The sequence below is a fragment of the Physeter macrocephalus genome, chromosome 18 (assembly GCF_002837175.3).
Source record: "Physeter macrocephalus isolate SW-GA chromosome 18, ASM283717v5, whole genome shotgun sequence".
In the NCBI taxonomy this organism is placed as follows: domain Eukaryota; kingdom Metazoa; phylum Chordata; class Mammalia; order Artiodactyla; family Physeteridae; genus Physeter; species Physeter macrocephalus.
In genome coordinates, this window is record NC_041231.1 from 98,155,287 (window position 1) to 98,180,175 (window position 24,889).

At 39.3% G+C, this 24,889-nt stretch overlaps 1 protein-coding gene across 1 annotated transcript in view; it reads right to left on the minus strand.

The window, feature by feature from the left end:
- Positions 1–840: 840 nt before the first annotated feature.
- The window catches only part of RNF182 (ring finger protein 182), a 59,956-nt gene continuing 35,907 nt past the window's right edge, over positions 841–24,889 (minus strand). The window contains exon 2 of the mRNA XM_055079953.1: positions 841–4,137. Within this exon, the coding sequence (XP_054935928.1) occupies positions 3,182–3,925 (744 nt within the window). The 5' untranslated portion in view covers positions 3,926–4,137 and the 3' untranslated portion in view covers positions 841–3,181. The remainder of the gene's footprint in view (positions 4,138–24,889) is intronic.

Sequence of the window (24,889 nt, forward strand, 5' to 3'; positions counted from 1 at the left end):
AGAGCAAACGGTTAAACTTTTTCAGGGATCTTACTTTTAACCAAACTGCTCATTGGTTTTGAGGAAGGTTCTGGAATAATTTGTGGTGCTCCTGCAGTGTTTCAAAAGAATTAGGGCAAGTATTTATTATTACCAAGAATAGTGAAAAGAGAACAATTCCCCCAAAATGCAGAAACATGTAGAACTGTAATTTGCCTCCAGTATACTCTTTCAAGTTAACTAATTTCCATCTCTTCTACACCCCAGGACTCACCGGGCTCATATTTATAATGACTGTCAATTTGCCTATCAATACAGATTCCTTTGGTTTCCACGTCTACCTGGTTGATGGATTGAGAAATTTCTTCAAACTCAGGGTGTCTTGGAAGCCTAGTAACTTTACAATCAGGCAAAAGCACATCACTTGAGGGTCTCTCAGCAGATAAGCATGAGTTCACACCTTAGGTTATGACTAGCACAGGTAACTGTTTTCCTTAACAGGTCTTTCCTCATTTATGTAGATTTCAGAAGTGAATGAAACCATTACTCTTAATTAACATATGGTGCCAATTCACTAATTATCATAAGCATAAAACTGCTACATAGTCCCAAATTATTTCTACTTTGCCTAACACTGGTCATATTTAATTATCAGGTAATTTTTTAAAAGTTGCCCAGATCACACAAGATTAGTGAATTCCTAACTAAAATGGATTCTCTTTTGCTGAGTAGCTCAGCAAAATCTGGAAAACAAATCAAACAAATTAAAACCAAAAATTTTTATTATAAAGACAATGTTTTTATTTCATCTTTCCTATTTTTTCCTTTTTTTCTTTAAAGAAAAGGTATGAAGGCCTTTTAGAAGTAGGATGGAGCAAATCAGCTTTGTCAGAAACTTCTGGAATCTTCCTTCGTATGACAAAGGGATTAGCTTAATCAATGTTTTTGAAAGCTCACATTTGCAGTTATCTAATGTTAAAAGAAGTCCAAAATAAAATTGAATTTCAACCATCCGTCAGAGAAATCAAACTTCTAGCTTGGAAATAATAACAATTTAATGGACAAACAAAACATAACCCCAATAAATAAGACTGAAGCACTGTCCTTTTTTCAATCAACAGCACGAAGAGTTTTTTGTTGTCATACCCTTAAAACTCTTTAACACCAAATTAACTTACTGGCAACTAAAAAAATGAAAAAAAGACTATCACAATACAAAGAGAGACACAGATTTAGCACTGCAGACATTATACAAATAAGCAAAATGCATAGTACCCATATCCAGAGCTTTCTAGAAACCTCAGCCTGTGATAACTCAAACATATTATTTGATGTTACATTTCAGGCAAAATGAACATTTTTTTAAAACCTTATAAATATATAAATCCGGACCACAAAACATCTCCTAAACATTATATTTACTCTAAGTACAAATGGATATTTGGAAATTGTATTCACAATGCTATCTAAACTAGATTTCGTGAAATTATAAGTGTATTTACCTGTACTGGGGCTTAAATTCATTGGGCCACATCCCACATATACTTTCCTGTCATACCTACCCTGGGCATACATATTCTCAAAGTTAATAGTTACAGAATTAAAGTCAAACTACTATTCTAGACATAAGTGTCATTTTTTACTGAATAAAGAGATTGGAACTGGTTCACTGTATTTCACACAACAAATGTTTCATCACAAACAAGTTAAAGTAGTCTTAGTAATGCCCCTTTCTAAGAGTTATAAATATTTAAATGTTTATAATCAGTAATGAGTTTTAGACTAAAAAGCTTTTTTTTTTTTTTTTTTGCCTACTTTCTGTGGGCATTCTATTCCCTCAAACCTAAAATCTGCTAACCAATTTCTTCTCATAAATATATACATTCAACTTCCCCTACATCATGAAAAGAAGTTCATTAACTCAAGTCACATAGCTTATGCTTTTATTTGAAATAGATTGCATAAGAACTTGAATCCATTCTAAAAGGGACTTAACAGGGATGGCGACAGTCAGATTGCACTCTGCCCCTCCATCTTACTTCCTTGAAGGATCTTTTCGATTCAGGGTATCAACTCGGCGTGTTTCTTGCCCATCCTTCTGCCTGGCCTACTGTAACATAGTCTGGCACATAAGCCTAAACCACAGTATTTGGTACAGCTCAGTAAAGCACAGCAAAATACTTAGGTTCTCAGCACATCAAACCATGAGCTTGAACAGCTCCTGAATTGTTTCTGGGTTTCCACTGCCACAATTTACCCCAAATTGTTATGGGATTAAGTTGAGTCCGTAATAGAATTTAAAACACAATGGGAAAAAACCAAAATCCACATAAAGTTATAGCAACTAATTTAAACAGAACCTCACTCAGGATAAGGGATGGGGCTGACTGAACAACGTGGTTTAAAAAAAAAAAAGAAACTAAACAAAAATGCTTTAAGGAAAAGCTCAAATCAGATCTCTGTGAACGATAACTGCTCTGAGAGAATTTCAGAGAAGGCTGGAGAGTGGAAAATAAACGTGGAGGCAAGGGTGTGTCTCAAAAACAAGCGGCCACATTCCGCCTTGAAGTTTACTCTGATGCAAATTCCTCAATGTTTTTAAATCTCTTTAGTAATGTGGCAAAACTGGTACACAACTGAAACCACACAAGAGGCGAGCGTCCTCTTGGCAAGGAACACGTGCAGAGGGAAGCGGCATCCGGGCCGAAGAGGATCCATAGAAGCGCCAACACTGGGACAGGGGCAGGGGCTGAGCGTTGAGCAAACGGGTGTGTCTCGGGGCTGCTCTCCTCTTGGCCCACCCTCCAGCCCCGGCTAAGATTGTGAGAAGGGGAATCAGTTCATGCCTAACTGTCCACAAAGACCCCTACGGCAGCATAACACGCCTGGCCCTGGTGTCTGTCTAGCAGCTCTGAGCGGAACCTGCCCTTTCTCTGGGAAGACTCAGAAGGGCTCTGGGAAGGCTTAGCTGATCCCTTTTTCTTTTTTGCTAACACATAAGTAGCAACGAACATTTTTACTTCCAGCATACAGGGGAGCCAACTGAGTCAACATTCTGATGGAAAAACAGACCACGAATATATGCCCAGTGGCTTTGTTCACGCCATGGGCACCGATCACAGAGAATACGCGAGAAAAGATGGGCTAAATGACCGAACTTGAAACACGGCAACGTGTGTCAAATTCTGAGCGTGCGTCTCGGTTAAGCGGACGGTGCCAAACAGTCTAGGAATTCGTGACAGACGCACTGGCAGAAGCCATATACCATCAGGATGACGAGGCTGGAAGGGACGAGGCTGACGAAGACCACCCCGAGGGTGACCTTCTTGGATACCAGTAAGTAGATACCCAAGGGCAAGGAGCTGAAGTACAGCAAGCCTAGCAACCACACCAACACCCGGACGGACGTCTGAAAGAGCAGGGACGTGCAGTTCCACACGGTCCCGCTGTGCGACATGGTGGTCGCGGAGTCGAAGCTGGAGGGCCTGTAGAACTCGACCACGGGCGCGGAGCTGAGCGACGGTGAGCTCTCCCTCTGCACCTCCATGATCGTGATGACCAGGCAGCTGGAGGACGCGTGGGAAGGGCTGACCAGCGAGGCCAGCCGCTTGGGGGTCAGCAGCAGCTCCGTGGGGTTCTCGGGCAGGCACTTCTTGCCTTTGCCGCCACAAGTCAAGTTCACGAGGATGTTGTTGTCATCGGGCAGGCTGCTGACTTCATCATCCGGCAGGCATGTCTCGAACCTGCAGAAAGGGCAGACGATGATGCCGCGCGGGGAGTCCCCGAAGTCTATGATCTTGTAGAGGCATTTGGCACACACCCTGTGACAGCACTCCAGCACTTTGGGTTTCCTCTGTCTCAGGTTGTACCGGTTGTAGCAGATCTTACACTCCAGCTCGTCCGAGACCTGAGACTCAGCGGCCTCCTCTGGCGGCTGACTGGCCATCCTGAATTCTGTACGTCCAGTCTTGGGCCAGACGGGTCTCCTTGAAGGACGACTTCGATGAAGCTGTCTCCCCAAATATCACATCATCCGAGTCAGGCAGAGATGCAAATGGGCAGGAAGAGGAGGGACAGAAATCTTCCAGGCATTTTTTTTCAGCTGCTACATACCTCTCTCTGTCTCAAATGCATACTTACAAAGGCCACATGAAGGGTCTGCAAAGGAAAAGAAATTCTAATATTGTGAACAGTTCACTGAAAAGTGCTTTATGGAATTTCCTGAGCTTCAACGATTAGAAGCGGTAGACTTGAAAGGTTAAATCCCCTTCATCTTTTCACACATTTCTGCCTCCAGGATAGGAAATTGTTATCTCCATGCTTAGCTTTTTCAGTCCACAAATATGATAGTAAAGAAGGAATTAAGAATCGTAGTGGTGTAAAGTACACTCCAGAGCACTGCGGGTATGGCTCGATATAGAGATTTTTCTCTCTGAAACTTGTAACAAATGCTGGCCTCTATGAAGATTGAATGGGACACTTATCAGAAATAGATGTTTGCAATTAAACTCCATTCAATATAGACTCACTCATTCAGCAGATCATTGGTATAAGCTCCAATTGTCTAAATACCCTCAATAGTGCTTAAGAACACACAAAAGAAGGGAAATCTTAAGGATAAAGATTTAAAATGTGTTTTCAGAAAGTGCTTTATAAAGATGAGAGCGCATTTAAATACAGCAGACGGTTCTCACCTTCTCAGTGTAAAGAAATCTGTTATAAATGCCTTCCTTATTTGACTATTCAATTTCAAACCTTTTGTTTCAATACTAGTCTTGCAAACCGTGGTTGTATACATACATACACTCAAGGAAGAGTGAAGCATATGACACCTGACATAAGCATTATAACCAAGTCAAGTCTAATTCCCAAGACAGAGAAGTAAACACAGAACACATGTGCAGTTATGTCTCCAAATATGAAGAATCGTGCATGTCTGGCTATCAAGAAGTACTCAAACTTCACCCACTTGCCTACAGAAAGCCCTATACAATCAACAGTCCTTAATGTTGACCCCTAGTTGCTATTACTACTGGCTCTGGACAAACGGCTGAAAGCTGATTTCACGTACACAGTCTGCTCTCAATTATTAGTACCAATGGAAGGGAGCAGCAATTTGGGAAATCTCTAAATAATTTTTATTTTGCTTTAATATATGTGATTGGGGCAGTAGTAAATTTGTCTTAAATTATGTTCTGCTTGGAAAAATATCAGAATGTAATTGAATTTCTGAGCAGACCCCCAAGCAATAACAGCAGAAGGCTGTCATAACGGTTCCGAGAGGGAGACTGCAACTCTGCTAGAAATTTAAGTTTTGTTATGGATCCTACTGCCTTAAAGAGAAGAGGCAGTGGGTAGGTAAACTTGGATGATTTTTGAAATCATGAATAATTGGTTTGTGAATACATATTATCTTCCTTTTTCATTATGACTTTAGTTAATTTTTAAATTGACTTCATATAATACAAGAATGGATAAATGGTTAGCGTGGCAAGATACTCTTGGTGGGAAAAGTAAGTCAATCAATAAATAGAATCTCTGGCATCAGCCAAAAAAATGCAGGTAGAGTTGTTTTTAACAGAGTTACTGTATATGAATGGATGTATTTCAAAATTGCTACCGTAAGCTAATTTCTCTGTATCCACACTTACATGCAAAAAAGAATATATAGACACAAACATCAGCTCTTCTATCCCTTTTCCTTCCACGTGCCCTAAATATTCATTCCTGACCCTGATCCTGTTCAGGATACACGTGCCCAAGTCCTTGCAAAATGTGACTTTATCTTGCCACAGTTCTACAAAGCTGGCTTTTTATTCTCTTGGGGGATGAACATCTCCAGGACAACAGTCAAGGGACAAGAAGGAGCTCTATCCCTGTCACCACTCCCAGTCCTAGCTGCCTGCAGAGGATGGTCCCTAGTCCTGGGCAGGTCGCTAGTGATCCAATTCCTGGACGCCTCCCATTCCCTCAGCCCTCTTGGTAGCCACACACAGACCCAAGGCCCATCCCAAGAGAACATGTTGTACTCTCTCTGCAGCTACCTTCCCACTCAGCCTTGCTGGAGCTGATGGTAACAGTAGAACTCACAGCAGTAACTGCCTCCATTACTGTCAAAAGGACTGACGTACGTGAAGTTGTGTGAATAAGGAAAAAAAAGAATGCAAGCATATACATAAAGACATCAGGAAAAGAGAGAGTAAAACATTCAGTGAGGATAAATAAGCACAATTACATCTATAGGCACAGAAAGCCAGAGTATACATCTAGAAACACCAATAAAAGACTTATGTGTAATGAAACTAGACCCCTACCTTACATCAATCACTAAAATTAACTCGAAATGTATTAAAGACTTAAATGTAAGACTGGAAACCATAAAACTCCTAGAAGAAAATATAGGGACAAAGCTCCTTGACCTGAGTCTTAGCAATGACTTCATTTTGAATAGGACACCTAAAGCACAAGCAACAAAATCAAAAATAAACAAGTGGGACTATATCAAACTAAAAAGCTCTGCACAGTAAAGGAAACCATCGACAAAATGACAAGATAACCTATGGGATGGGAAAAAAATATTTTCAAACCATATATCTGATAAGTGGTTAATATCCAAAATATATAAAGAACATGTACAACTTAATAGCAAAAAACCAAATACTCTAATTTAAAAATGGACAAAGCACAGGAATGGACATTCTTCCAAAGAAGATATATGAATGGCCAACAAGTACATGAAAAGATGCAGAACATCACTAATCATCAGGGAAATGCAAATCAAAACCACAATAAGATATCACCTCCATACCTGTTAGAATGGCTATGATCAAAAAGACAAGAGAAAACAAATGCTGGTGGGGATGTGGAGAAAAGGGAACCTTTGCACACTGTCAGTGGGAATGTAATTTGGTGCATCCACTATGGAAAACAGTGTGGGAGTTTCCGCAAAAAATTAAAAACAGAACTACCATATGATCCAGCAATTCCACTTTTAGGAATGTATCTGCAGGAAACAAAAACACTATGTCGAAGAGATACCTGCACCCCCATGTTCATAGCAGCATTATTTACTATTTACAATAGCCAAGACATGGAAACAATCTAAGTGTTAAACATGAATAAAGAAGTATATGTGTATATACCAACTTCTTCATATATATATATATATATATATATGATGGAATATTATTCTGCCATAAAAAAGGAAATCTTGCCATCTACAACAACATTGATGGACTGTGAAGGCATTATGCTAAGTGAAGTAAGTCAGACGGAGAAAGATAAGTACCGTATGATCCCACTTACATGTGGAAACTTTAAAAAATACAGGGCCTGCGCGTCCGGAGCCTGTGCCCCCCAGCGGGAGAGGCCACAGCAGAGGGAGGCCCACATACCACAAAAAAAAAAAAAAAAAAAAAAAAAAATACAGACTCATAGAAAAAGAGGTCACTAGATTTGTGGTTACCCATAGGTGGGGTGGGGGAAGGGGGACTGGTACAAAGGCGGTCAAAAGGTACAAACTTCCAGCTATAAGATAAATAAGTACTAGGAATGTAATGTACAACATGATGGCTATAGTTTTGACAATGCTGTATGTGGTATACTTGAAAGTTAAGAGAGTAAATCTTACGAGTTCTCATCAAAGGGAAGAAACATTTTCTCTTTTTCTTTTTTTCTGTTATCTATATGAGATGATGGATGTTAACTAAACTTATTGTGGCGATCATTTCACAATATATGTAAGTCAAATTATTATGCTGTATACCTTAAACTTACAGTGCTGTATGTCAATTAGATCTCAATAAAACTGGGGAAAAATAAAAAAATTTTTAAAGGCATATGCATATGTGAGAATACATTACACTGTCAGCATTTGACAATCAGCTGGTTACATGAACACTTTCTGTACCAAGCTTCCTACCATTAGAAGAGGAGTAAGAATGTTCTATGTTAGGCCCACCACAATTTTTAGTTCCTAATTTTGGGAACAAGTTATTCACTTAGGCAGCATTGAGCTGTCTAAGTGAATAACTTTATTTTAAATAAAGCTTTTCTTTTTTCACAGAAACACTCTTCATACCTTTGAATATGTTAAGATACAGTGTTATGATCATAATGTTCATATTTATAAAAATTCATATGGGGGCTTCTTGGTAACATGCAAAGCAAATACTAAATGTTCAAACATCCAATCAAAAAGATACCTAATTAAAAAAAAAAAAAAAAAGATACCTAATTTAAGGAGTTTTCTAGCAAACCCACTCCATCAGCTTGAAATACTTCATCAACTCCTGCCTCTGAAAGTGGCACTTCTGGGCAGGAGTGGCTGAAAGCCTTGAGCTCTGGCAGCATCCCTGGAAATGGGACCAGCACAAGCGTTTCTTTCTAGAATGGCATAAACAGCACAGTGACTGCTCCTCTTGGGAGGATGGGGTACCAACCGCTAGAGTTCTTAAATACTTCATGTATCTCGTTATGATTCTAAGGTCCCCCAAAGAATTTGAAGAATAATCTGTAACTTTATGGGGTTACGATCAGTGGAGGTGTTAACTTGATCCTCTAAAAGATGGGCATTCCAGCCCGTTCCCACCCTGCGTTCACTCCGTAATTGCGGGCAACAATTCAAATGTTGAATGAAAGAAGAAGCCAGACCCCAAAGAGCACATACTATATGATTCCATTTCTAGAAAGCTCAAAAAATAGGCAAAACTAAGCTGTAGTAGAGATGCAAGTTTAGGTGGTAAAACTAAGAAGAGAAGCCAGGTTGTGATTAGCATAAAAGTCAGGACAGCAGATGCCTTTGCGGTGGGGAGAGGAGCGGGGGGGTGGCTGCTAAGAGGCTGACGAGGTTCCATCTCTTGACCTGGGTGGTGGAACCTTGTGAACGTCCACGTCGTGCTACACCATCAGGCAGGACATTTTTCTGTACTGGTGTCATCTTTACAGTAAAAAGTTAAAAAAAAAAAAATCCATGGCTAAATACATTAGCTACTTTGATAGCTCAGATTTTTCTGTCAATGGATATTTCGGATCAACTTATTTTTTCCTCTGTGATCTGTAAATTCATTCATTTTTTTCACAAAATTGAAATGTCAGTCATTCATTTATCACCGAAATATCCAGGCATCACTATAAATCAATATTAAAAAGGATGGAATCTTTAAGGTGAGCAAATCTGGAGCACTACTTGATGGGAACAGCTGCTAAAAGTATGTCTCACCAAGCACAGGGGAAAGAAGAATCTGGCACACTAAAACTGCCTTAAAAATAAATACATGTAATTATGTGAGGTGAGGGACGTGGTAACTAATTTTATTGTGGTAATCATTTTGCAATGTATATGCGTATCAAATCATCACATTGTGAACTTTAAACTTACATAATGTCGTATATCAACTACATCTCCCTAAAGCTGGGGGAAAAAACAAATACAAAAGATTTTCTTTTCCTAGAAGAACACCTATTCAAATATCTGAAGCTGATATTTCTCATTAATCACTTAAGCCTTTTATAAATCATCTGGGGTAAAGAATACACAAGGAGATAATGACCTACTATAATTCTTATAAATCAATTTGAGCTTTTGGGCAAACGACTATTTTCATTGCCCTACTTAGTATTTGACTCAAATCCACTTTCTCCACTACTCAATTCCTTTGATATTGAAGATGCAAACTTGGCTTGTATTTCGAAGCAGAGTCCCTCCCGTGGATATCTGTTGTCTGCCTACCTAGGATCTTTTTTTCTCCTTTAGACCACACGGCTTCCTTCCCAACTGCCATGGCTTCTTTGGGGAAGTCTTCCCCTCACTCAAATTCTGTGGCTGTGGTTGGGCTGTCGCACTAATCTCAGGGCCTCCCTTCTTTCCCACGCTGTGGATCTGTGACCCAGCCGGCTCATCACAGGACTCCACTAACCCCCTGCTCACAAGGACCAGTCCGGGTGGGCAGGCGACTCAAAGCAGCCCTGTCAAAGCTCCTTCCTAGGACTTTTTAAATTTGAAGCTTGGAGGAAGGAGAAACATGCCAGGGGCCAGGGGAAGGAACACAGACCAGAAAAGGATGTATCAGGGGACTGTCATGCCATCAAGAGGGAGACTAAGAGAGAATAAAGGCAAAAACAAAAAGAGGAGTCAAGGAAGGCAGGAGGCAGAGATACAGACAAAGGCAAAAGGCTTTTGATGAGAGCTGAACTGAGCCTCTGGACCTAATCCTGTGTGAGGCTCCCACAAGCCAATAAATTCCCATTTTTGTTCACGCTAGTGTTTTTGGTTGGATTTCTGCTATTCACAACACAGAGAGCCAGGACACAATTACCATGCTGCATTTGACTTTGAGAATTTACTGTGCTTTTAGAGCTAGGTTCCTGCTTAGTACTGCAGAAATTATAAATAAATAATGGAATAAAACAACCCAAAGCAAACAGGACTTCTTTACTTTTAAATTTTCATTTGCACGTGTGTGCATACATGCACGCCTGCACACATATACACACAAATTTATATACATAAACATATAAAAGTCATCATACATATTGTTTCTTTATTAGTGGTCTGTGTGTGTGTGTTTTATTTGGTTAACTTCTCCTCCTCACTTCCCTCCACTCACATCAGCCTGAATGCCACACCCTTGCTCCCAGTAACCCATATTAACTACCTGCTGTGTTTTCTTCCATATATATTTCCACATGCATATATCTATCCATGTACATATAATTGTAAAGACACCATAAGCACATTTTTTCCATTGTTTTTTTCTAACTACTATACCCAGTTTTCTGCATCTCCTTTTTCCCACTCAATAATGGTTCAGAAAATCTCTCAATTCAACCAATACAGCCCCGAATTCCTTTTTTATCAGCTGTATAACATTTCACCATTTGAATGTATGTAATATAGCTCACCAACTCCTCCCCTGGTAAGCATTCATGTATCTCCATTTTTTTCCCCCGACACTAACATTACTGCAGAATACAATCTTGTGATACACATCCGTGCATACAGGTGTTTTATTTTTTTTAAGAGAACAAGGAGTGGAATTCTTGGGTCAAACAGATATTACTCCTAACACATGTTGCCAGATTGCTTTCCAAAAAGACTGCAACATGTACTTCAACTCAGTAATATGAGTGCTCTTTTCCTCTAACAGCAATAGCTGTTATTGAGCTTTATAATTTTTGCCAATCTGAGGGGTGATGTATCATTATTTGAGTTTGACCGTTTTCTCATTTGTTGGCCACCTCTGTATTTGCTCATATGTCTTCATATTTTTTACTTATTTTTCTATTGGGTTGTTGGTCCTTTCAATTTATAAATGCTCTTTTTTTTTTACAAGTATTAAATTCTATCCTCTGTATTACAAACACTTCCCCAAATTTACTATTGACTTTGTAAATCTTTGCTTTGCTTAATATCCTTTGAAAAGCAAAATATTTGACTTTTTGAACAGTCATATATTTATCTTTTCTCTTGCAGCTTCTGAGTCTCTGATCATAGTTAATATTAATATCGTATATGCAGTTCCTAATATTGTACATGTAGTTATTTTCTTACAAAATTTTTCGTGCCTTACTTTTAACTTTTAATTTTTATTTTTATATATGGTATAAGGTAGGATTCTAATTTTCTTTTCTTCTAGGTCAATAGCCATCAGTGTCAATCCCATTTGTTAAATAATCCATCATTTTCTGATTAACTGAAATACAGTCTTTGTCATACATTAAATTCTCATGCATTCCAAGATCTATTTCTGATTTTCTATTGTATTCCATTGATCTATTTGTCTAGCCATCTGTCTCGACCATAATAATTTGAATACCATGGCTTTTTCTTTTTTTCTTTTTGCAGTACGCGGGCCTCTCACTGTTGTGGCCTCTCCCGTTGCGGAGCACAGGCTCCGGAAGCGCAGGCTCAGTGGCCATGGCTCACGGGCCCAGCCGCTCCGCGGCATGTGGGATCCTCCCGGACCGGGGTACGAACCCGCATTCCCTGCATCGGCAGGCGGACTCTCAACCACTGCGCCACCAGGGAAGCCCCTACCATGGCTTTTTAGTATATTTTGATACCTGGTAAGTTATGTCTCCTCTAGGGAGTTTTTTTATTAATTCATTCAACTATTTATTAAGTGTCTCCTATGTTCCAGACACAGTTATAGGTGCTGAAGATTCAATAGTGAGCAAAATCCCTTACCTCCTGAGCTTACATTCCAGTGGTCTGGAGGGAGGCAATGGAGGAATTATATTCTTGGCTACCGGTAGCACTTAACCTTCTGTTATAAACCTTCAGATCATTTTATCAAATTGAAAAAAAAAACTGTTGGGATTGGAATCACATCAAATGTATACTTCAATATTAAGACTTCCAATCCAAGAACATGGTAAGTCTCTAATTTGGTCACAATCTTCTTTTTTTTTTTTAATCTATTTTATTTATTTATTGTTGGCTGCGTTGGGTCTGTTGCTGCGCGCGGGCTCTCTCTAGTTGCGGTGAGCGGGGGCTACTCTTCGTTGTGGTGCACGGTCTTCTCACGATGGTGGCTTCTCTTGTTGCGGAGCACGGGCCGCAGGCACGCAGGCTTCAGTAGCTGTGGCACGTGGGCTCAGCAGTTGTGGCTAGCGTGCTCCAGAGCGCAGGCTCAGCAGTGGTGGCGCACAAGCTTGGTCGCTCTGCAGCATGCAGGATCTTCCCGGACCAGGGCTCGAACCCGCCTCCCCTGCATTGGAAGGTGGATTCTTAACCACTGCGCCACCAGGGAAGCCCTGTTCACAGTCTTGATCTATGTTCTTCAATAAGACATTTTCATTTTCTCCATGTTTCATGCCTTTCTTTTAAACTTATTCTTCAGTATTTTTAAGGTTTTGTCACTAATTTGTCCCTACTCTTCATTTCTAAGGGCCTGTTGCTATTATAGTGCAAGAAGGAGGCTTTTGATTTTGTTTATTTATTTTTAATCCAGGCACTTACCAAATTCTCTTATTCATTCTTATAGGATTTACTTGGAGTGTCTTGGATTCACAAGGTATACAATCATATCATTAGGGGAAGAAAAAGATAGTTTTAGCTTGTCTTTTCCAGTATTTATTCCAGTTATTTCATTTTTCTTGTTTTAACAAACTTACCAGAAACTCTAAGACAAGGTTAATAATTCCCACAAGAATGTAAGCTCCATGAGTCACAGCCTTTTCTCTTCTTTATTCATTCCTGAGAACACAGACCAATACCCTGGCCCAAAGTAAGTGCTGAAAAAACATTTGTTAAATGAATAAGTCATAGCAATGTTGTTTAGTTCCTAATACTAACTGTAAATTTTTGTGTGTTTTGCTGTTTAGAATGATACTGTTGGTTTTGGTAAATGGCCTATTATATTAATGTAGTTTCCATTCTTAATTTATACTTTTTATTAGTTGTGTCTATACATTTTATTAAATACTTTTTCAGCATCTATTGATGTGACCATGTGGTTTTCTAGCCCTAATTTGATCATGTGAGGGATTTCACTGAAAAATTTCCACTCGTGTTCTTGGAATAAACCCTACCTAGTCATACATAGTTGGGTCCTCAAATACACTGATGGGTTCTATCTGCTAATCTTTTATTTAGAATTTTACATCCATATTCAACATTAAATTGGTCTCCAGACTAGTTTTGTACTCTATCAGGTTTTGTAATTAAATGTATGCTTATCTTACAAATGAATTAGGGGCTTTTCATCATCTTCCTGAACAGTCCAAATAATGATAAAATTATTTGTTTTTTAAAGGTTACATAAAACTCAGCTGTAACTTCACATGATCCCCTTGCCTTTTTAAATGGAAGATCTTTAATCACTTTTCCAATCTCTTTTATGGTACTGTCTTATTCAAATTTTCCACTTTTTCCTGAGTCAAATTTACACATTTATATTTGGCAAGGAAATAATCCATTTTTTCTGATTTTTCAAATTCATTGCCATAGAGTTGAATGCAGTTATCATTGTTATCTGCTTTGAATTGCTCCTATAGCTCTGATTATGTCCTTTTTCTCATTTTGTCTTGTAAATATTTTATTCTTTATTAATTTCCTAATCAGACACATAATCTTTATATCTATTTTATTGCTTCAAAGAACCAGCTATTATTAATGTATTTATCCTTTCTATTATTTTTTATTTCATTAACTTCAGCTTTTATCTTTTATTATTACCGCTTTCTAATTTATTTTAGTTTGTTTTGTCATTCTTTTTTCTCATTTCATGATGAGATACACTTTGTCTTTATTCTTAAATAAGGAACACATTCAAAGGCTGTAAAATTTCCACTGGCTACAGCTTTTATTCTACCCTATAGCTTTTGGAATAAATCATGCTCTTTTATTGATTTCTATATATCTTGTAAAGTGACTTTTGCCTCCTCCTTTGATACAAATGTTATAAAGAGTGAATTTAAATTTCCAAGTAAACAGTTTCTTTTTTATTACCTTCTCATTTATTTCTAATCTTACTGGATTATGATCAGAGAACAAGATCTATAACAATCTCTTTTCCTTTGGCTTTGTTAAGGTCTTCTTTGTGGTCAAGTATACAATCAAGTTTTGTAAGTAATCCAGAAAAGAATATTCTGTATTCGAGGGATGTAAGGTTCTAGCATATCCGTTAAATCTAACTTTTTTTATTTATTCAGTTTCTCCATCTTAGGGGTCTGCACAAAGTTAAGATGGGTTGAGACAAATGAGAGAGGTTTATTAAAGTGTCTCACCATAACTGCATTTGCATTTCTAATACTTTGCTTTACAGATTTAGTGGCTATGTTATTTTATACATACATGTTTATTTATCTTCTTCATAAACTGTGCTTTTTTTAGAATCATTATATAATTTCTTTCCTTATGCATTTAACTTAAATATAAGTTAAATACTAAACCTCGTATTGCTAGTTCTTCTGACTCTCTGTATTGGCCTGAGATCTTTGTCCATCATTTTTTTTTCAACTTCTATCACTTTGTTTCAAATGTTTCTTTTAAATACCATATACCCGGGTTTTGCTTTTTAACTTAGCCTAACAGTATCAAATTTTTAATGGGAAAATTCAGTTCATTCACATTTAATGTAAAGACTATTATATTTGAACTTATTCTTTCCTTCCCACTTGAGTTAAATGGTTAATTTAGAAATTTTCAAAAGAAAAGGAAAGAAAAGAAAAAAATTTCCTCTGCTATTATCTCTGCTCACCTTGAGGTATTTCTGATTAACTTTTTGTTTGGATGCTTTTTGTTTGATACTCTTTCCTTGAGTATTTTTGTTAGAAAATGGGTGATGACATCTCTGAATTCCTGCGTAACAGTAAATGCCTTTTATCCTGACAGAGAGATGGCAGCCTGGCTATGCATGTGACTTTCAGGCTGCTGGCTTTTTGTCTCCGTTTTCTACAGAAGTTACTCCACTATCTCTAGCTTCAGATGTCACAGATAAGAAATCTGCTGCTTAGTCTGATACCCCTTAATGGTGGGTAATTTGTTTTCTCTTTCTGGAAGATTTTAAGATTTTGCTCTGTATTCTTAAGAGTTCAAGAACTTTTCCAGTACACACAGAGAATTTGTAAATCTGGCTTGGAACTTGATGAGCGATTTGAATGTACAGAGTCAAGTCTTGATTGTTAAGCTCAGAAAATTTGTTTCTTATATTTATTTAAGTATTGCCTTTCCTCCATCTGTCCTTTTTCTCCTTCTGGCTCTCCTGTTAGTCACATGTTATATCTCCTAGATCTATTTTCTCTTGTGATTTCCATCCCTTTATATTTTTGTTCTGTGCTTTCAGATTCTTCCACTTTACCTACCGGCTCCTCATTCAGGTCTCAGGGATGATCATCATCTCCTTCAATTCATTTACTGAAACGTTTGATTGGAAAAGCATGCCCTTCATCTCTAGGAAGTCTTCTTGTACTGCATTTAAATCTCCTTATGTGCTCTTACTATTTTTTGTCCGCTCGGCGTCTGTCTCCAGCTGTCTCTCTGTTACATCACTGGGGTTCTGGTCTGATTGTTGGAGGACCCACGTGACTACACTTCCGTGAAAGGTGGGAGCGCGGTGGTCTCTACTCCTGCGACCTCACAGAGCGACAGCAGACAGACACCAGGGTCCTGCCAAGTCACCAGGAGGGAAGTTTCTTGCAAATTTTCCTCACACCCTCCCAGCCTACAAGACAGGGAGGACTCACTCAGCCTAAGTGTTCAAGGTCTCCTGTGGGATACACACGCACAAACACACTCACATACATACAGTGGGATGAGGGCAATTTTCAATGTTCCTCCCAGAATTCCCCCAGCCTCTGTAGGTCAAGCTCTTTATAGCATCCAGTGCATTCTGGTCCTCCCCCAAGACTCATCAGATGCCAATCTTCACTGCCATCCCAGCCCAGCCCAGCCCAGCCCAGGAAGAAGGCCCTCACCTGTCCCCCCTCACCTCCAACTTCCACAGAGCTCAGGATTTCACCTGAACCCAGGGCTCTTTTGGCTCCAGGAATGGTTTGGGTCAGAAGAGCCAGAAACAGTAGAATTGAGACTGGCTGGCTAGGGAGCCACTGTATCTTGCTATCTTCCCAGAATCCTTGCCAACTGTAATCCCTGGATTTTTTTTTTTTTCAAATATTTATCCAGATGGGAAAGGTGGGAATTTGTGATAAAAGTTTAATTTGAGGAGAACACTGTCAGTCCTAATCACGTTTAGTGACTATTACATAAAGATATGTATCAAACTTTATTTATTTTAATCCCTAAGTTCATACCTTTTTAAAAAATTCTCCCTTCTGCACATTTGTTTGTTTTCATTCTTCTGTAGCAAACTGTCTAACCCCAAGAATCAATAAATATGACACCCGAGAGTATAAGAATCCTTTTACTTTCCCCTTGGATATCTCTCCTAAATTATACCTCTCAAGTTCTACATTTTATTTCAGAGAGTTGTATTAGCACACACCATTTATATCAAAAAGCCATTAGATAAGGATTCTTCATATTTTTCTATTTCAAAAACATTCATATCTACTTTTAAAAACTTAGACTGTTCAGGGTCTTTGTTTGGGGTTTCTTTCCCCAGCTTTTCATGATGTAACTTCTATTTCAATCTTAAATTTACTAGTAGACCATTTCATCTAAATATCCTTTGGCCTTCCCCCATCATGCGTAAGGGGTAGTAATATGGCTATGGTAATTCTCCACAGCCCTCTACAGCCTTTGCAATGTGACTTTCCATTCAGCCCATCAATGGCTGGAGGAATCTGCTTCCCCATCCCTTAAATCTAGGCTGGCCTTGTGACTTGCTTTGACTAACAAAGTTGAAGCAACTTTGTGACAGTTCTGAACCCTGGCCTCAGGGTGCCTTGCAGCTTCTGCTCCTGGCCTCTTGGAACTTTGGGCCACTATGTAAAGAAGCCCAGGCTAGGCTCCCTGAAGATGAGAAACCAGAAAGGGGGGGGTGGGGGCAGGGGGAGCCCAGACAAAAGTCAGACCAACACCAGTCATGTGAGTGACACCATCACAGACCAATCAGCCTCAGATGAACCACTAGTGACTACAGACATTTGAAAGTGTGACCCAGAGAGAGACCAGTGAAAAAACCATCCCAGTAGAAAATGCTGACCCACAGAATCATGAGCAAATAAAATGACTGCTGTTTTAAGCCGCTAAGCTTTGAGGTGGTTCGTTCTGTAACAACAGATAACCAACACATCATGCTAAACTATCCCCTTCCAAACTAATCCAAAGCTAATCTCTGTCCCAAAGAAATTTTCTTCATTTATCCACGGCTATCATCCTACCTAGAAGAATTTCTTACACACTTTGAAACTGCCTAACCCTGTAGTTCTTGAAATTTTTGTTTGTGTTAGAAAGTTCTTGGTCAAAATAAAGTTCCTGTATATTCTTTTGTATATAAACTTCTATAATTTTGACTATAATGATTTCTGTTACTTAAGAGAGTTTCTCTAAGAAGCTCAAAAATTTTAGAAACATTGCATAGCCTTCACAATGGTGAAGGCCACCATAATTCCCATTCAATAGATGTGTAAATGCCCATGAAAGGTAAAAGCCCTTTTTCCAAGATTATATAAAAAGTCAGGGGCTTCCCTGGTGGCGCAGTGGTTGCGTGTCCGCCTGCCGATGCAGGGGACACGGGTTCGTGCCCCGGTCCGGGAGGATCCCACATGCCGTGGAGCGGCTGGGCCCGTGAGCCATGGCCGCTGAGCCTGCGCGTCCGGAGCCTGTGCTCCGCAATGGGAGAGGCCACAACAGTGAGAGGCCCGCGTACCGCAAAACAAAAAAACAACAAAAAAAAAACAAAACAAACAAACAAAAAAAGTCAGGACAAAGGGAGCTCAGAAAATAAGCCATCACTGTGATCCTATTTTTTGCCTGTCCAGGGCTCTGTTCTGTGTCTCACCCCACTGTCCATATGAATTATATTTATACGTCTCAGGGTGAGTTTAGTTTCTTCCAAGTATTTCTCATACAGCTTTCATTTAGCCTGAATCACGCTCACGGAGTCCATCAACCATTTTAATTTGTCGTTAACAAGACAGGTTATATTTTTCCCCTTATGAAACAGCAACACTGCCAAGTTTTAATTCTCATTTCCTGGATCCTCCTCCCATCATAGAAAATCAACAGTATTAACATTGCTCCCTACTTGAGAGACAATACGTTTTAAAGGGCTCTCTAACCAAAAAACTGATACAAATTAAGCAACTGTCATTTTCATTATCTATGGTTCCTGTTTTTAGAGATGGTGCTAAAGACTTGCTTCTATCTTTATTTTTGTGCAAAATGGAACATCATTATTCAAACATAGTAGCTTTTTGTTCATCAGTTTTTGACATCCTAAATTCTTTGGCTAATAGCTCTCCCCTACCCCCAACATATGAGAGATTCTGACACTTCTAGCACCATCCTTCTTTGTGAATAACCGACGCAGGACATTGGTTTTAAGCTCAACTACTGATAAATGACACACACTTGCTATCTCGCTAATGCCAAATCTCTCATTCACAAAACCCTACACTCCAAATCTGAGTGTTTGTGGCACTTGAGTCTCAAATTAAGATTAAACCATACATGTGGCATCTACCTTCAAGAAAGTCCAGTTTTTCCATCTAGAGATTTTTTAAGTTGGCTTCCAGTTAGAGTTTAAAAGACTCACATTACTGTTAATGATTACAGATCATCAATAATAAGCTGGTCTCAGTCCCAATTATTATAGTTCTCCCTTAGGGAACATTAACAATATTTAAGCTTTTGTATCGCGTGATAGGCTCAGATTTGGGGGTTTTGCTATGCCTTTACATTAAGAAAAGTCCTTCTTGTTATAATAAAAGGCTCTAACTTAGAAAACCCTGGAAGAAGAGGCTCAGCAGGTGCCGCGTGCTCATTCTTGAAGGATCGACAGCTGACCCTAAATGAATATAACCCCCAACACCAATAACCCTTAGTGGCTGCTTGGCATTCTGAGCACTTCCAGAAAACTTCCCTCAGGGATTGAAACTCTTACCTTACCCCTCCTCCAAGACCAAGCAATTTAATTTGATGGGGAACCATAATCTATTTATTAGAATACAGCCAAGTTAATGACCTAGAGCTCCAGGCTGCAATTCTGGATGAGAGACTACTATTTAAACAGATGGAGAAGGGATTTACAATGCATCATTTCCCAGCGCTTTTAAACCAGTGAATGTCCAGCAAGGAGGGAGAAAAGGCAGGTACTCCTCACCCTACGTATAGCCACGCCTGCAGCCTCAGGACCTGTGCAGCCAGAAGCATGGCCACCGCATGCAGGTAGCCTGAAATGGAATCAGGAGACCTAGATGTGGGGCCTGACTCCAGTACTGACACGTTATATGTGATCTTGGACTAGGAGAGAACATCTGCCTCACAGGTTGTTGTAAGGACTCAATGAAATCATACAAGTAGAAATACTTTACATAAATTAGCACTATAGGGATGCTATTAGAAATTTAGAAATAATGTATCCATTGACGTTAAGTACTTCAGCATTCTAAACTGGCAGTAGATGTAAGATATGCACCAAACACCGTATCAAAAGGTACCCAGGTTTTCTATCTATAGATAGAACATACAGCAAGTAAAACGTAATCTACCAAGTGTACAGGATCCTAATAATCTCCACTACCTGATGAGATGAAAAGGAAATTTCATTAGTTTTTTTTTTCTTCTTTATTCTATCTATATGGGGCACGAACAGATAATGTATAAGTCTTATAAGTTTAGGTTGCTTGCTTGGTACCTTACTCTTTACTTGGAGGAGGCAAAGGTGTAACAATAAGAAGATCAAGGGTTGATAGGAATATAGGTTGCAAATTACATTATTAAAAGTGACTGAGCCCTTTCCCATTAGACAAATCTCTTTGCTATTAATTCCTTTCCCCACAATTTCCCTTGGCCAGAATTTAATAAAACTCTCTAATCATATCAAGAAAGAATCAAATGATCAAAGAAACTAACATAGGTGTTTTGCACAATTTCTATAATTTCAAACTTAGGTAGAAGTTAATTATTTTAATGCTTGTTTCACTAAATGAAACTAATAACACACACACACACACACACACACACACACACACACACACACACAGTCACACATACTCAAATGTTCCCTCTTCTTCCAAACCAATATAACTGCCTTTCTTTTGGAAGACAGCGGTGATATACCTACCGGTATATCGCCCACGCCCATCCTCCTGAGACCCTCTCTTCTCATCGGATGCCACGCTTTCCCAGCTCTCTTCCTGACCACTCTTTCTTGGTGTTCTCTACAACTCCTCTTCTACCAAATCCCCAAGAACTTGGTCTTGAGCCATTGTTCTTCTTATTTGCACTCTTTCCCCCAGATCATCTCACCTGCTCCCACAGCTTTAAATACCACCTGACAGCTCCCGAGATTCTGTGTCTGCAGCTCATACCTTTCCTCTGAGTTCCAGACCGCCTACTGGACCCCTCCCCTTATATTCTTACCAACATTTCAAACGTAAGTTAAATCTAAGACAAGTTTGGATCTTCACTTCTAACCACACCCAACACAGTTTCCCCATCATAATAAATGGCACCACCGATTCTGTTTTTCAGGCCACAGTCTAGGAGTCAGGTTTGACTGCACACTGCATCTCACTCCTCACATCCAGCCCACTGGTAGCATGGGTCAATTCCACCTCCAAAGTGTGTCTCCAAGCTTCCAACTTCACCCAACATTTGATCTTCTCCATTACGATACTGCCTCCTAACTGATCTTCCTGCTTCTATCTTGCCCTAGTACAAACTATTTTCTTTGCAGCAGCCAAATATGAGCTTCTAAAAATGTAAATTAGATTACATTTCTATAGACATCACGCTGAGGAGGTATACTTTGTCATTAAGGCTTTTACATTTTCTCTAAATGTTTCCTAATATACTAAGCAAAACAGTCACCACTGTTTAATAGTTTTCCGTTACGCAGACAGTAGAATCCAGACTCCATACAGCAAGGTACTCACTGTACAACCTGGCCCTTGCCTTCCCTCCAGTATCGTCTTGAGTCACCGTCCATATTGCCTTCCTGTCACATCTGCCTTTGTTAAGTTCCAGGAACAGTCCAAACTCTTTCCTGCTTTAGGCTGATATGAAATGTCCTTGCCAAGCTCATTCCTTTTTTTTTTTTTTTTTTTTTTTGCGGTACGCGGGCCTCTCACTGCTGTGGCCTCTCCCGTTGCGGAGCACAGGCTCCGGACGCGCAGGCTCAGCGGCCACGGCTCAGGGGCCCAGCCGCTCCACGGCACGTGGGATCCTCCCGGACGGGGTCACGAACCCGTGTCCCCTGCATCGGCAGGCGGACTCCCAACCACTGCGCCACCAGGGGAGCCCTCATTCCGTTTTATTGATCTCAACTTCACCAAAAAGTCCTCAAAGAGGGCCTCCCTAATTACAGGTGTCCCCCGCCTTTCGAAAGTTCACTTTATGTCACTTCCCTTTTAGAAAAGACCTACATTAATACCTGTTTTTGCTAATCGAAAGAAATCTATGGAAGGTTTTCAATTTTATGAAAAAAGGCGACAAGCGAAAACAGTGTTCAGTGTTGGTTTTGCAGCAACTGTTACAGAGGCAGCGCGCACCCCAGCAGCAAGAGGGGCCCCACCAAGCTCCTTCCTAGGGACCGCGCTCAGCAACTCAACATCTCAGCATCCAGCCGCCATAGCTCTGAACTGTGTCTGTGAGCATCTGTACTTTTCCTCAATTTATTTTGGGAAGCTGTTAGCAAGATGTGTCCTAAGGTCATTGCTTCTTCACTTTACACCATTTCGGCTTAACGAAAGGTTTTATACGGACACTCTACCTTCAGATAGCAAGGACAACCTGTACCTTATTTTTTAAATTCCTTACCCTTTATTTTCTATTACAGCACCCCGTTTACTTTCTTCAACAGACCTCTACAAGCCCGATCTGACTTACATTTCGTTTGTCTACTCTTGATGTCCACAACTAAAACGTCAACTCTAAGAATACAAGAGCCATCGATCCACTGTTTACCACTGTAGCACAAGCACATATCAGAAGCCAGCACAGAGTAAATACTCATTAAATACTTGCCACATAAATAAATAGACTGCGTTGTCTCCAAGACTCCTCCTATCTCTACCAATGTGTGATGATGGTACAACATACCCTTCTAAGTGTGGTGAAGTCAGCACGTTGTCTTGGTAAATATTCTTGAATACTATACATTTTTAATCCAGATTTTTAAATTATAAATCTAACACCCCACCATTTCTGTAAAGAAATATTGAATCTGATTATCTGAACTCCCCAAGAAATCTTTAACTATAAAAGTATGTTGAGCTTCCCTGGTGGCGCAGTGGTTGAGAGTCCACCTGCCGATGCATTGCCATTTGCAGTAACATGGAAAGACTTAGAGATTATCATACTAAGTCAAGTAAGTCAGAAAGGAAACACAAATACCATGTGATAGCACTTATATGTGGAATCTAAAATAAGACGCAAATGAACTCATCTACAAAACCGAAACAGACTCACAGACATAGAGAACAGACTTGTGGTTGCCAAGGGGTCGGGGGGTGGGGGGGGGGAGATAGAATGGGAGTTTGGGGTCAGCACACGCAAACTATTATATATAGAATGGATAAGCAACAAGGTCCTACTACATAGCACAGGGAGCAATATTCAGTATTCTGTAATAAACTATAATGGAAAACAATATGAAAAAGAATGTATATATATGTACAACTGAATCACTTGGCTGTACAGCAGAAATTAACACAACATTGTAAATCAACTAGACTTCGATAAAATAAATTTTTTTAAAGTATGTAAAAAGATTCATAAATCATAGTATCTAGAAAGCCCTCAATCTATGTTAAACAAATGAATGAATTCTTTTATCTTCACCATTGAAAATCCCCAGTTTTCATAAATATTTATCCACTGTCAACTTCAGGTTTAGGCTCCTAGATAACCTTTAATAAAAGTCATAGAATACAACTTCTATAGGACTGTTTGTCTGTAAATGTCCAGACATCAATCGAAGGAGGCATACTTTATCCTTAAAGCTTTTAAATTTTCTCTAAATGTTTCCTTATATACTAAGCAAAAGTCATCACTACTATTCTCAAAACTCACAGCTTTCTCAAAATTATAAATGCAGTAAAAGCTAGAAAGATGTTCTTGTTATAATATTATTCTAAAGTAAAAACAGTCACAAAAATATTTTTCATTTCTCCCAAAAGTGTTTTGCTCATTTCCCATAATTATAAAGAATATGTCACCTCTTTTCCATCATTAATAAAAATGGCTACAACATGTTCTGAAGTGGAGTACATTTATACTTGCCAAAGTCCAACTGTGCTCTGGCTCAGTAAAATGTGACCAATCCAATTAATGCAATACTTCAATTAAAAATGGGCAAAAAGATTTTTAAAGGAAAAAAAATCACTTTCTAAATTCTACCACGTTTACTATATGCCTTAATCCAAGCTTGGCAAGGAGAAACAGAAATATTAAATTAAATGTTATTGAATTTATTTGCCCTGAATGAGTCTTCTCAAAAGGTCTTTCAGCCTCAATCTTAATGAATGTGTCACTTTGCAACACAGCTACATAAAGTGGCTTTATTGATCCACATATACTCAACTGTGAAGATTAGAATAAAGCAAAGAACTGTGATTTTTTTTAATGAGATAGAGTAAACATTTCCTTCCTCCTGAAAAAACAAATGATATTTGTATAAGAGAAGAAGCACACTGTTAGGAAAGATAGTTTTACATTTATTACACATTAAGGTTAAGTGATTTTGTTGCCTGTCAGACATACCACTCACATTCTCAAAAGGCAAACACTGGTTCCCTTCTTATCGGCCCAGAAAATAATGGGTTTGGGGAAGTTTTTAAGTCATGAAAAAAAATTCCTCCTAACTTTATGGTTGAGAGAAAAAGGACTCAGCTGCTGGTATCCCTGAAGATGGTCAGAATTCGTCTGGAAAATCTTCCTGGAAAGGAGGGAAACTTGTAGTGTGCCGATATATTAAATGGAGAAATGTCATAGAGTAGTCTAAAGCAAGGACAGCCAGCAGATACTGGGCCAGAGCAGAGACAGGGTGCAGCAGAAGATGGAAACAGAGAGGTACGGGAGGCTGCTTTCAGAAGGTCTTAAACCCATCTTCAAAATCGTTTCGCTGATCAGGTAGCCGCTGGGAGCTCCATGAGGGATGGGGTACCTCACTCAGGAACATGATGTACTCTCTTCTCTTGGATTTTATTTTCAGTTGTTAAAAAAAAAAGTCAAAGTTTAAACACCTCATCCTTGACAATAAATATAGAAACAGAAACATCAGAGCTCAGCAGTGGAGACAGAGTTCTAGAATCATGTGCATATGGGGAATAACTGAAA